This window comes from Serinus canaria, chromosome 6 (assembly GCF_022539315.1).
Source record: "Serinus canaria isolate serCan28SL12 chromosome 6, serCan2020, whole genome shotgun sequence".
In the NCBI taxonomy this organism is placed as follows: Eukaryota; Metazoa; Chordata; class Aves; order Passeriformes; family Fringillidae; genus Serinus; species Serinus canaria.
The window spans coordinates 5,907,602-5,920,636 of record NC_066320.1 but is presented as its reverse complement, the minus strand read 5'-3'; the positions used below and the strand labels follow the sequence as shown (position 1 = coordinate 5,920,636).

At 39.2% G+C, this 13,035-nt stretch overlaps 1 protein-coding gene across 6 annotated transcripts in view; it reads right to left on the bottom strand.

Annotated features, from left to right (window-relative positions):
• Positions 1–1,032: 1,032 nt before the first annotated feature.
• The window catches only part of RTKN2 (rhotekin 2), a 51,748-nt gene continuing 39,745 nt past the window's right edge, over positions 1,033–13,035 (bottom strand). For all 6 annotated transcript variants that reach the window (XM_030240956.2, XM_030240953.2, XM_050976592.1 and 3 more), the window contains 3 exons: positions 9,766–9,931; positions 7,735–7,842; positions 1,033–5,827 (listed from right to left, as the gene is read on the bottom strand). In XM_030240956.2, coding sequence (XP_030096816.2) covers positions 5,271–5,827; positions 7,735–7,842; positions 9,766–9,931 — 831 coding nt within the window. In that variant the 3' untranslated portion in view covers positions 1,033–5,270. The remainder of the gene's footprint in view (positions 5,828–7,734; positions 7,843–9,765; positions 9,932–13,035) is intronic.

The window sequence follows — 13,035 nt, the reverse complement described above, 5'->3', positions numbered from 1 at the left end:
ACACTTCACTAGTTATTATAAATTTTCTCCCTTTGGGGAGGTACATAAAAAACATTTAAAAAGCTATCTTGATATAAAAATCTTGAAAGATTGTTCTTTCCTCATAAAAAGCAATTTATTTTGATGTCTCACAAACTGGGGGTTTTTGTGAGTATATAATACATATATGGAACAATTACAGTTTAACCATTTGCTAATGGTTATATGAAGAGAGCATCATATCATATTCCCATGATTCTTTAAATCAAACTGCAGCAGCTTTAGCTGCAGCACAATTTTCATTAAATCACTCAGCTGCACTGTCCTGCCTTGCAATTGTCAATCCCACTTTTTTTTTTTCATGGACTCTTATTCCAAAATTAAAATATCCAGCAATTCCTTTTGCATTTCTTACAGTAATTTTATAACTGGGTCAAAAGAACACTTTACTTGAGCAGCTCAGTTAGCTCTAAATTAGCAGTGTCACACTGAGCTCTAGCTGGTGAGGTGGGTAAATGAGTTCCCCTTCAGCACAAGGGTGCCTGTGAAAGGAAAACAACTAATTGATGGATTAATTAATTAATCAATGGATGTCAGTGGCTTATTTATGAAGCCACCTTATAAAGCAGAGAGCAAGATGGAAATCTGTGTCATGACATCTTTTCCTCCATGACTACGAGAGAAGTAAGATGAAAGCTAAAACAGGGTGTTTTGTTTTGGCACATTGGTGGAAAAAAGGTGCATCTCATAACATTTCTGACTTTGCCTCCTCACAGGGGGTGGTGTTTGTTGGATTCAGTGAATGGCAGGGAGCATTGATTTAACTGAAAGCCAATTTGGCTTTTCCTCCCTTCCTCCAGGTCAGAAAACTGAGGCCAATACTGTTGGCTGTTGTCAGTATGAGCATACAGTGGTATATTCATGGCAGGCTCAAGGAAAAGGAGCCAGCCCTGAGCTCTCTCATTTTACAGCAGCCATCACCCATGGCTTATACACTGGAGTAAAGCTTAATGTAGTTCCAGATTGAAAGAAATTACACCAAAAACCTTTTATTCTAGAAACGTTTTTAATTTCACTTGCATATTTTAACAGAAATACAATATGCTAGCAGCAAAATAAGAAGATTTCTGTTCTAACATTTCACAATACATTAGTGTCCAAATTTCCATTTTTCTATTAAGGCAGTTTGCATTAATTAGAAATCAACTCTGAATACTAGGACAGTATTTTCAAATACGTACAAGCCACCATAAAATAACTATTAGTATTATTACCATGGGAAAAAAAAACCCACAATACTAGTAAAGATGTAAGCATTTGAAGGTAATGCCTTTAAAACCACAGAAAGTACCATCTACCATTCCAAAACCAAGTAAACAGCTGAAGACATTAGGTAAATATAAAAAGTTAATAAGGCTTTGTTCAGTCAATATTTCAGAAGTTTATGTTCTGTGAAATTGATATTCAAGTTTGAACTAGCAATTAATTTCAAGTTGTACTTCCTAAAAGAAGAGTTCAGGCTGACTACTGTCTCCCCCACTTCAAGACTGCATCCAATCACTCAATTCTGGTTTTAAGCAGCATTAATTAATCCCAGCAGAGAACAAGCAGGTACAGTTTTCAGAGCAGGCCTGACATGTTCCTCAGAGAAGTCTCTAATCCCACGTGTAGTTCAGCAGGTGCCACCAACGTCCTCCCTGTGCCACACTGGATCATTGGAGCCATTCACCCTGGGAGAAGTGCTTCTCAATGGACTTCCCAGCCAGGCAACAGCATTCCAACTTGCCTACACACATGTGAACACGGGAATGGGACACAAGGGCTGGGAGAAGCCACAGATCCTCCAAGCCTTCCCAGCAGGAAGCTGCCAAATGACTTTTGGGTTTTGATCCCTGATATTTTGAGTCATATAATTAAAGCATCCTCATTGAATGCAGCTGCTAAGATGGTGAAACATTACATTCTCCTCTGCTGCCTGGGAGCAGCAGTTCCTCCAGGGGCACTGGCTTTATTGTATAGCTGAGCTCTGTGTTTCCTGAGAGCCTGCAGGCTTTATTGGTTAAACCAACTTGCTTCACAGAAGATGCAAAGGCAGTAATGGCAACACAGAACAGGGCAGGGGAAAGAAAGGCAAAGTTACAATAAATACTAAAACCTGAATCAACTCTTTCTTCATAACAGGGATTATGTAGTTCTGAAGCGGATGAACAGAATAATGAATGGCCTTGTTTGCTTAGTGGTGGTCATTGCAATATCATGAACTGGCCCACATGAGTCTAATTTAAGGACAGATATAAAATATCAACATAGCTTCATGGAGAATAGGTCTTGAACATCAAGTTGCATTTTACTTGCAAAGACACCTGCACTGAGGTGTTACCCTGAGTAACCTTCTGAAAACAAGATGAACATGTAATTTTCTTTAAAATGTCATCATAATAATGTCAAGATACAGTATTGATAGGGATTCAGCAAGAAATATAGCTGTTTGCCATCGAACTGAAAGTTTTAAAGGCTCTGAGATAAAAGGACAGAAATTCAGTGGCCTGCCTGTTTGCTTTTCCCCACCCCCTACCCATGTCACTGATGTAATAAAAACTTATCACCTCTCTCTACAAACCTTACCTTGCATTCAATTTTAAAAATCAATGATCTGGAATAAACTGTAAAAATCACTTGCAATAAATTTGCAAAGGACATGCAGACTGCTGGAGTAGTAAAGAATGAGGACAGGTCACTTACACAGAGCAATCTGGATCACTTCATGAGCAGTATTTTAATGCTGGTAAAATACCATCTGTATTTCTAAGAAATTATAAGCTAAGATAATAAGAGGATGATGTACCACATTCTTGAGAAAGACTCTAAAGAGGACTTGGCCCATAACAGTCAGCATCCAAGGCAATGCTTCCACCAAAAAAAAAAAAAAAACCAAAAAGCAATTTTTGAGGAAAGAGAGAGAGGGAGATATTCATCAGAGCAAGAGGATCACATTATGGCTCTATACAGCCCTGATGGATCACTATTGACATGTGGCATCTAATTCAGATGTCACCCTTACAAATACTTCTGTACATGAGAAATACAGAGAAGAATGTGAAGATTAATTAGTCTCAGATAACATTCACTGCCATAGGAAAGTTAAGGAATTCAGTGTGTCTCATCAGAGAAAAGGTTAAAAGGGACATAATCATGATTTATAAGTACACACAGGCAATTAGAAAAGCTGATACTACAGAGATCAATATAAGCAATCAAATGCATAAAAAGACCAAAATAACTTAAGGTGGAGCTAGAAATGCAAATAGAAAATCAAGCGAAAAATGTACCTGGGGTAATTAAGTATTGCAACAGGAGGTATGAGTGAATTCTCATCACTTGAAGACTTCAAATTAATATTAAATGCCTTGCTAAAATACGTATGTTCAGTTCAAAACAAAGCCACTGAATTTAATAGCGAAACAGCTTGTTGAAATTCAATGGTCTGTTGAATTCAAAAATAAATCCTCATTATGGTGCCTTCTTTCCTTATATAGTTATGAGATTTTTAAAAAATATAACTACAAAATTAAAGGGGGTTACCAAGAAAAGGTATTTTTTTCTTTCTGAGCACAGAAATCTTTAAGGCTAGGTTTAAAGCTAAATAAACTGCAGCTGCATTTTGGAAAATATTCTTCCCCCCCTCCCAATTTTTCCCATTTCTTATTCAGAGTTGTACAGTCCACTTAGTTGACTGTCTGATTTACATAATCATGTAGTTTTTCTTCAGTTTTTCTGTTCCTATTTATAAACCATTCACAAACCATCCACTTAAGTAACAGCATGATTTATTGTAAGAATGATTATGGTTGTTTCAGAGGGAAAATGGAACGTGATTAAATGAAGAATGAATAAGGACATTCTAGAACAAAGGCCTCTAATCCTGCAAAAGGATTTGTAAATGAAGCCTGCCTCTCAACCCCATCCCAAATGAACTACTGAGGGAATTCAGCAGATACCTTTACAACTGTGGAGCCAAGAGCTTAGCTGAAGACAAAAAATTAAATAAAATAAAACAACCAACCATGCCCACGGTATCTTATGGAGAAATGGTAAAGCTCCAAGAGCCATCCACATTTTGGAAAAAAAAATAAATAATGAACTGTATTTATACAGTTGTTGATAGGACCCTCTCAACACAGGTCTGAGCACCAAGTCTCCTGAGGGAGAACTGCAAGCAGACCTTTGCCCTTGGATAAGTTCCAGCATCTGAGATAAATGCATCAACCAAGGAAATGGCTGGGTATTTAAGCTGTGGATCCAAGAGAACACAGCTTTTTCTTACACAGTAGATGTTTTGCAGGTGCCACAGGAACCCTAACAACCCAGACTTCTAGAACTGGTGAACAGTCTGATGAAAGAATATCAAAGTTCAGTATCTTCACCTGAAGTGCTTATTCTCTGCTATTGCAGAAGGAACAAGTGGTGAAAAAGCCCTGTTTGCTTCCCAGTAACACTGCCTGTTTACAAACCAGCTCCCTAGCAGGAACAGCTGAGAGGCTCCACAAAGGAGGAGCTGTGTTACAGACCCACGTTTGTCAGGAAAAACAACCGTAAGATGAGCACGTGCACATACCCAAGCAACTGCTTTTAAATGCTTGTCTTAGCCCAAAATAAAACAGCAGTGATGGATCACATCCTTGCTCAAAGACAGATAATTCTGGTCCATTCCAATTGCACATGAACCAGCAGGAACTTGGGAAATCCCACACTAAATTGATACAACTGCCTCAGAAATTTGTATGGAGTTACAGAGCCATTCAGAACAGCACAAAAGCTTTTCATACTTGATTACCATATAAGCAGTGTTTCCTAAACAGCAAGGGAGAGAGAGGTTGCAGCAAGCATGGAGCCCAAGAAAATCAACTTTGCAAGATCTGTGCTGAATATGTGTGAATTCCCACTTAAGTAGTCTGAGGAGCTGTGGATGGGCCAAGCTGAGGGACTGGTAGAAGGCACTGGTAACATCCCTGCTGTGGGGGACAGCTGAGGTTACCCTGAACACTGTGGTTTTTTCAAGAGGAAAGTACTGAACTATTGTTTTCAGAGATAGCACCGTTACTCCAGACAGAAACACCCACCCCATTCTAGTGCAATTATTTAGATACCAGCACTAAACAGCTGAGGCTGCAGCTAGCAGTAATGCCCTGGCTCACAGGAAACACTTGAGCTAAATGCTAAAATCTACTTTTAATGAAGAGTATTAGGAGAAGGCTGAGAAACTTTCAATTCCTCTAAGCTAAATATGATGCCTATGGATGCAACCAGGACCTGGGGTCTAGTATTTCTGTAATGCCTTTATGTCTAGGGGTTGGGACTGGTTTGGTTTCAGACTTAGTCTTACTCACCAGAGAAACAGGATTCCCCACCCCAGCTAAACCACTTTTCCCACAAAGACCAATTTTGCGAGGAAGAGCAATGGGGGTTTGCAGCTGCTGCATTTTTGTAGCTAACACTGACTCAAAGGAAGAGATGCTGGCAGGTGTGTGGTCAGGCTTCCTCCAGTTTTCCTTGCCCAGCTGCTCCTCTGTGTTCACCTGTGCTTCTGCACTGTAGGGTGACTTATCAGAGGGTGGAGGTGGAGCTCTTCTTTTCTTTCCTCTGCTGTCATTAGGACTTGTAGTATCTCTTTTTGGGTCCAGATGTATGTTTTTCTGAACAGTCATCTCATGAGATCCATCAAAGAGTGACGCCCACAGGGCAGATGCAGACTCTTTTTGCTGGCCAAGAAGGAACTCACCATTGCTCTCTTCAATTTTCCTATGTATGATATCAGCTAAGCCCTCAGGTTTCACTGGAGAATCAATGCCTGTAATTTTAAGGGACAGCAATTAACCTAGATTAAAACATCATCAATGATTTTACTTCTATGTATTTTCTTATTACTACTCAGAATACAAAGCTGTATTAACTGTCTCACCAAGTCTGAACTAAGAGTATTAATGGATGAAGTGGAAAATATTACATATGCTATCCAAGAGAGAATGGAGGTGACAGGAGGGAATTATTTTTGTGACAGCTGGCATCGAGGCAGTGGGGTAGGCACTGATATTTCTTTCCAAGCACAAGAAAAAATGAAGTACTACAGGGAACCTGTATGTATTACTTATTAAATACATTTTGTTGTATAGTGCTTTGAAAATTTTGTTTCACAGGAGGCCCATGAAAGTCTGACTAAACAGTTCTGTGCTGCCAGCCTGTAGAAAATGGGACATCTTTACATATATCATTTTTCTCTATGTGCCTTAGGACTGCCTTACTCCATTTCTTATTCTTCTTACTAAGTTTTCCATGTATACTGCAGTAGTACCAGCCTCAAACAGCAGCAGTACCTGATTTTCAATAGAGTCACAGAACAGTTTAGGTTGGAAAAGGCCTTTAAAGGTTACCAAGTCCAACTGTTAACCCTGCCATGTCCACCACCAACCCATGTCCCTAAGCACCACATCTACACATGTCTTTCAGATACCTCCAAAATGCTGTCCCCACCACTGCAGCCTGTGCCTCTGCTTGAAAACTCTTTCTGTGAAGAAATTCTTTCTAATATCCAATCTAAACCTCCCCTGGGGCAACTGGAGGTTGTTTCCTCTTGTTCTATCACTCATTACTTAAGAAAAGGGACTGAATACCCCCTGGCTATGCCCTCCATATGGTCCCCCTGAGCCTCCTTTTCTTCACGCTAAACACCCCCAGCTCCCACAGGCACTCCTCATCACCTGTGTGCTCCAGACCCTTTCCCAGTTCCATTGCCCTTCTCTGGACACACTCCAGCCTCTCAATGTCTTTCTTGTAGTGAGGGGCCCACAGGATTTGAAGTGCCTCACCAGTGCTGGGTACAGGGTACTACCAATACTATATATAATCCAGAAAAAAATGGTGTATTAAGAGTGAAATGGGGTTTGTGTTCTGCTCCTCACTGAGGTACATGTGTATCAGAGGAATTATGCTACCGTGTTACCATTGTAAAGCTTCTGCGTAGTTCATTTACTGCATTTCTGCTCTGCATTCACAGCTTAGATAAAGCTTGACTGTTCAGTGCTCTGATGCATGGTAACTCAGTGACCCACATGGCATTTTGAGCATCATCACAGCTCCATCCCAAGCAGCAAGCAGTCAGGCATTTAGAGTTGTACAGTGTTTCTCAGTCAATACTGCATGGGATCCAGTAAAACAAAGTGACCTACTTTTCCTAGTCTGTAAATATTATTTCTGTAACAAAACTATTTAAAAAATTCTGCTGCATACCATTTTTCTCTGCAAAAATACAAGTCCCAGATACACTCTAGCTAGATTTTCCAAGCATATTTTTCAACATTACCAAAGACCAAAAAATTAGGTAAGTTATGCTAGGTAAGCCTTCAAATAGCTGTAAGAACGGCAGATTAATTTCATGCAATTGGTTTGCAATTTTACCTTTACATTTCCTGAGCTGTACACTACTCCTACCATGACTGTTTATTTCTAGTGACAGCTGTTTTGAGTGTGTTCAGGGTAGACTGCAGATTTTTTAGCTCAAGGTATAAAAATGTATTCATTATTTGCACTATTACAAATTCAGACTTAATACAAACTCCTTGGTATGCAGTTATGTTGCTCTTTCATTGTCTGAATTGTCCTTGAAAAACTCAGTGTTTCACCACCAACACCAGAAGCCATCTGAATTCAGACAATGTTGTTTCTGTTACTCTGCAACTTGAAAAGGCAAATCCCACTTACTCATATCATGGTAGACGGAGGTCGCTTCCTTTGTCAAGAACAAAGGTGGTTTCCGTGGTGACATAATCTCAATTTTCATAAGTTCCTCACAACAATGCTTCCACTGGCCTGAGAGAGAAAAGAGAACAATGACTGGAACTTAAACACATCAGCCTGGAAAAAAAATGGAAGTTATTAGGTTGTGTCAGGAAACTATCTCCAAAGTAATACTAAACAGTGAGAATTTACTTTTGTTTAGCAGGAATGCTCAGGATGCGTTTGTATTTTCACCTCTGTATTCATTCTCTTAGCACAAAGGTCATGAGATCCTAGCTGGAGTTTAAGCATCCCAGCATTACTGCTACACTATGATGGCTAAAGATCATAATTTGCCTTCAAATCCCCAAACAGTATAAATCCAAGGGGGAAAAAAGTAGAAAACAATTTAAGGTTTGGGAAGCTTCATCAAGTTATCAGGAACACCCTCCAATATCCTGCAAGCCGGATGTTATACAGCAATGTTACAATGTTATGGCAAAGGAACATTCTGTTTTTAATAGAGGATAACTTGCCTTTTATCCCTTAGCAGACAAGGAAACCTCTTTTTCTATTAATAGATTTTGACCTTAAGGAAAACAAGACACAGTAAAATTACTTTGTTCATACCAATCATTCCAAGTTTTCTGAGCACATTAATTTTAAGAGAATTTTAGAACCGGGGAAGAAAAAAGGCATTTAAATGCCAAGTGACCCATTTTTTTCTGAATCCAAAGAAAATGTCTCAAAAAATCTGTGGGTAGTATTCTATCTATAATGAATAAGAAGTAGATCTTTTACCCTACTCTACAGATAATTTAAAGAGGATGCCCTAGTTTTTGCTTGGTGTGTTTCTTTAATTGATAGTGCTTTTTCTCATTGTAAATCAAAGTTAGAAATGACTGGAAATGCAACTACAACTCTGAGTTTCTACAACTTCAGATCAATTATTTGATTGGTGTTGTCCAATTTGATTGGTGTCTGATTAAAGACTGATATTTCATTAATTGACCTGGTTTTGTTTTCTGACCTGATAAAAATGCCTATTGGGAAGCAACTCTGCTTTGTCAATGGCAGCATAAAAGCTGACAGTCTCTACTCTCAGTAAGTCTGTGAGTCAAGCAGAAAGCAGAGAAAAAAGACACAGGCAAATTAATCTATGTAGTTTTTATAATAAAGGTTTGGTGATAAACAAGGAGCACAATACACAACACTATTTCACACCAATAAATGAGTTCCCTCTGCCATGTAGGATCAGGGCTGTTCCAGAGGTTTGCCAAAGGATCAGGGTAACCCTTTAACACCTGTTACAAAGGCTGAGGTGCAGCTTTTACCAGGTCCAGCTAAGCAGTGTGTATTTGCCCAACTGGATGGAGTGTGGCTGGGTGAGCACATTCCCATGTGATGAGGAGTACCAAAACCTTTGAACTACAACAGAATCAAGCAATCCCTGTTATAACAAAATGTAATTTAATTCATCCATAACACTGCTAAGCAAGGAAACCCCAAGGTGACTTGTGACTGCTTCCAAAAGCTAGCTGAATCCCCATCCTAGCCAAGATCCCACACGATTCCAGCATCCTCACCACTTGTCACTAAGGCTTCCATACTAAGGTTTAATACTTGCAGGATCTCACCAAACCAACACACCACTGGTAGGATGCCCAGGCAGAGGTGGACTCCTCCCACTACAGGGGGAAGGAGGAAGAGATGGTGAGAATTTATCACTCTAAAAACATTATCAAGAACACTGCTAAGAGACCAAGTTTTTTTGAGATTGATGGACATACTCTGCCTCTGATTTCCTGCAAGAACACATGGACTTTGGTTTAGTCAAATATTTGCCTTCCAACGACTTAGACCACCACCCAGTATTATCCCAGAGAACATTTTTCTTTTCGTTCCTGCAAACAAAGGCTTATGAGGCAATTCCAATTCAAATTGCTCAAAGATCCCTTTGATGTTACATAATGCCCCATTCGCAGGGCACGCTGCCAGCACTGCCTGCTTACTTACTGAGATCATAAAAGTGCTGCCAGAAAGCCTCCATCCACTGATGAAGTTCATCCCTACTGTCAGTAGCAAAACGTTGTGTCACACCCTCTCCAGACACAGGGTTGATAACAGAGAAGTTATTAGCTCTTCTCTTGGAGTCCTTATCCACAGCTCGAATCCTGGTTTCCTAGGAACAACAAACTGTGCTAATGACTTATTGCTTCACACTGGCATCAACTTAGGGCCAATGATAGTGTAAGGAAGATAGAATTTGGTTTTTTGTCTACTTAAGATTAATACCCAATTGAAAAAGAAGAACCAGTGTCAGGAACTGATTACAAACTTGTTTTATCATAAAACTGTTAAAATGGCATAAAAGATGAAAAATAAGGGAATAAAACACAATTATCACAGTTCAGTCTGAATTACAGAATGTACTACAATTCTGTGTTCCCTCTCTCTCTACCTTCACCAGCTCATCTCACAGCGCTCACTCTTCACAGCAGTTTAGTGAATAATCTACAATAACAACAAGCAGCTCCTTTTCTGCAAATGATTCAAATGGACAACCACATTATTACAGCTCCCATTTACACCTCCTACTGCACTTCTGTGGACCACTGTTTACCCACTGCATTGTAAACTTGTATTCATTTAATGGTCATCTTAGTGCATCAGGACATTCAGGGTAATACAATAGTGACAGGAAAATTAAAAAGAAACTTACCTAGGCCATTTTTAAAGGGGCATTTGTAGCAGTAACCCATACAGTTCTATTAGAACAAGATTTTTCTCTAATAGAAAAAGCTATTTCCCATTTAAAAATAGACATTTTAGTTTTACCTTAATTAGGAAAAGCTACACAGAAATAATTAAATGTGTATATATATCCAAAAAGTACAACACAAGTCTAAACAATCTCTTCAGCTAGAGTTAGAAAAGCTCTCAGATTACACAGTAGCACTGTTAAGGTTTTTCCTTCTGTTCAGGGACATAGTTCAACTGCTCTAGACTAGATCCAGTGGTATTTTCAGAGCATTTACTTTCTTTGTTATGGCATTACTACAATTAAAAAAAAAACACTTATCCCTTACTCAGTGATTTTTGTCTGTGTGTAAAATGCTAAAAGCTTTAAGTTTAGCTAAACACAACTAGAAGAATTCCAGAACGCAACTGGTCAACATTGCTGCTCATCACAACATAATGAGCAAATTAAAACAACTAACATCACTTTATTTGTAGAAGTAGAAGCCCTGGGAATATCTTTGCACGTGCAACTTGACCAGACTGAAAAAGCAGCAGCCCTTTGCAGCACTGCTCCTCAGAGGATTTCTGGCACACCCAGGAGAGCAGAGTAATGAGTTTTGGTGCCAGGGCAGCAACCAGCCCCCTGCAGCTGGCCAGCCCCAGCAGGACATGAGGACATCTAACACACAGCAGGAGCATGCACTGCCCCTGCCACACCAGGGCACTCCTGGCATGGGCAGTGCCCAGGATTTGAAGGAAGTCAACAGTCACAGCCAGGGCTGTGTTCAAACATCTCCTGTCTGGATGGACAGGGAATCTGACCACAAAGGTGGCTCCTCAAAATACAGGGAGGACAGAACAACCAGTTCCCTTCTACACAACTCAACCAAATGTCAAACATCTGCTAAAGACATTAAACATACACCTACAGAAATTAAGTTTACGCATGGGATCCCATGGGGATAAGCCTAGTTCCGATACTCAGAAAAACAAAAGTTACTCTACAGACCATTCCCCAGATTTTAAATGCATTACTGAAGTAACCATTTGAAATACCAACAACTGCTTGTAGCATATCTGATGGATATGTTCATTTAAATTCTTCTGTCTAAAAATAGGAGATGAAGTAATTCATCCATCAGTGCTCTATATCCCATTAACTCAGGTAACCATAGATACCAGCAAAAACTGAAATCAAATAGATTAACATTTGACAGGTAAGAACTTCAAGCATACCATACACACAGGTTTATTTAATGATGTTTGCTGCAGGTTTTATCCCACAACTGTGGTATTATTCAAAGGAGATGAATCCTCAAGCAACAATCTATATCTGATGCTTGAATATTTCAGCAGTTATACGAGACGCCATTACAGCAATGGGCTGGTGAATTTGTCAGGCTTGGGTGAATTACATGACATGCCCAGTTCCACTTCATAAAAGCAAAACCCAAACCAACAAAAAGCTATTAAAAACAAAACAAAGGCAGAAAAACCACCCCAAAAAAACACAACAAAAAGTGTTTTAATTTACCATGTTGTAATAATATCTTTCCCAGTCTTATAAAAAAACTGAACCAACTCTGCTGTAGCAATTGTAACGAGCACAACAATCAGTGGATGGCAACAGGAAAACAATTGAATCTTGAACTCAAGTGACTCTTCTGGGGAAGCTGAAGCCAGTTTTATATTCTTTATGCAAAAGATTGTTTCTTTGAAGATGGGGAAAGACTAAAAGGGAAAAATATATGGTATTTGTAAATACCAACCTTACTCTATATTTCTCCCCACAAATAAAATCTCTTTACCTCATAATACCTCTCTGGAAAGCTTATATTTTAAGCTTACAAGAAGACACAGAGAGAACTTTTTTACTGCTGAAGTACAACATTTTCCTGATAAGCCATTCCTGACACACTGAGAAGCACTGGTTATAAAGACCATTTTAAGACATCAGAACAAATTACAGTTCTTAAAAATATTGAATAACCTAGAGACCAAGTTCTGTGTATCTATTTTAAGGTTAAACAAATCAAATCACACATAACAAACTCTCTTCATGTTTTTAGTACAAAAAAATAAACCAACTGAAAATCAGTACAACACTGGAAGCAAGTATAACCTGTACATGCATTGGTTTCTGTTGTAATATTAATAATTTCCATGATATTTTTTAGGCAAGCAGGGGAAAATGGTTACATTTCAAATTATGGCTTTCAAACACATTAATGCAGAAGACCAAATTCAGTCTATCAGGTAATATTTTGTCCCTTCCTTGTTTTGTGACCTTGTACTAATGTGACATCCTCATGGCCACTGGCTGGTCAGTACAACGTGTGAGTATGACATGGATAAGCAATACTAGGATATCTGTGCTTTTGTTCTTGGGAGCAATGCAGCAGCTGAAAACATGGAAAAGGAGATAGCAACATATGACCAGCAAGCATTTTGTGAAGCAACAGTGAGCCAATAAAGCAGCTTGCAAACTGCTCAGTTTGAGCATGTATGGTACAAGGATCTGGGTGTTCTACCTGCTTCCCCTGC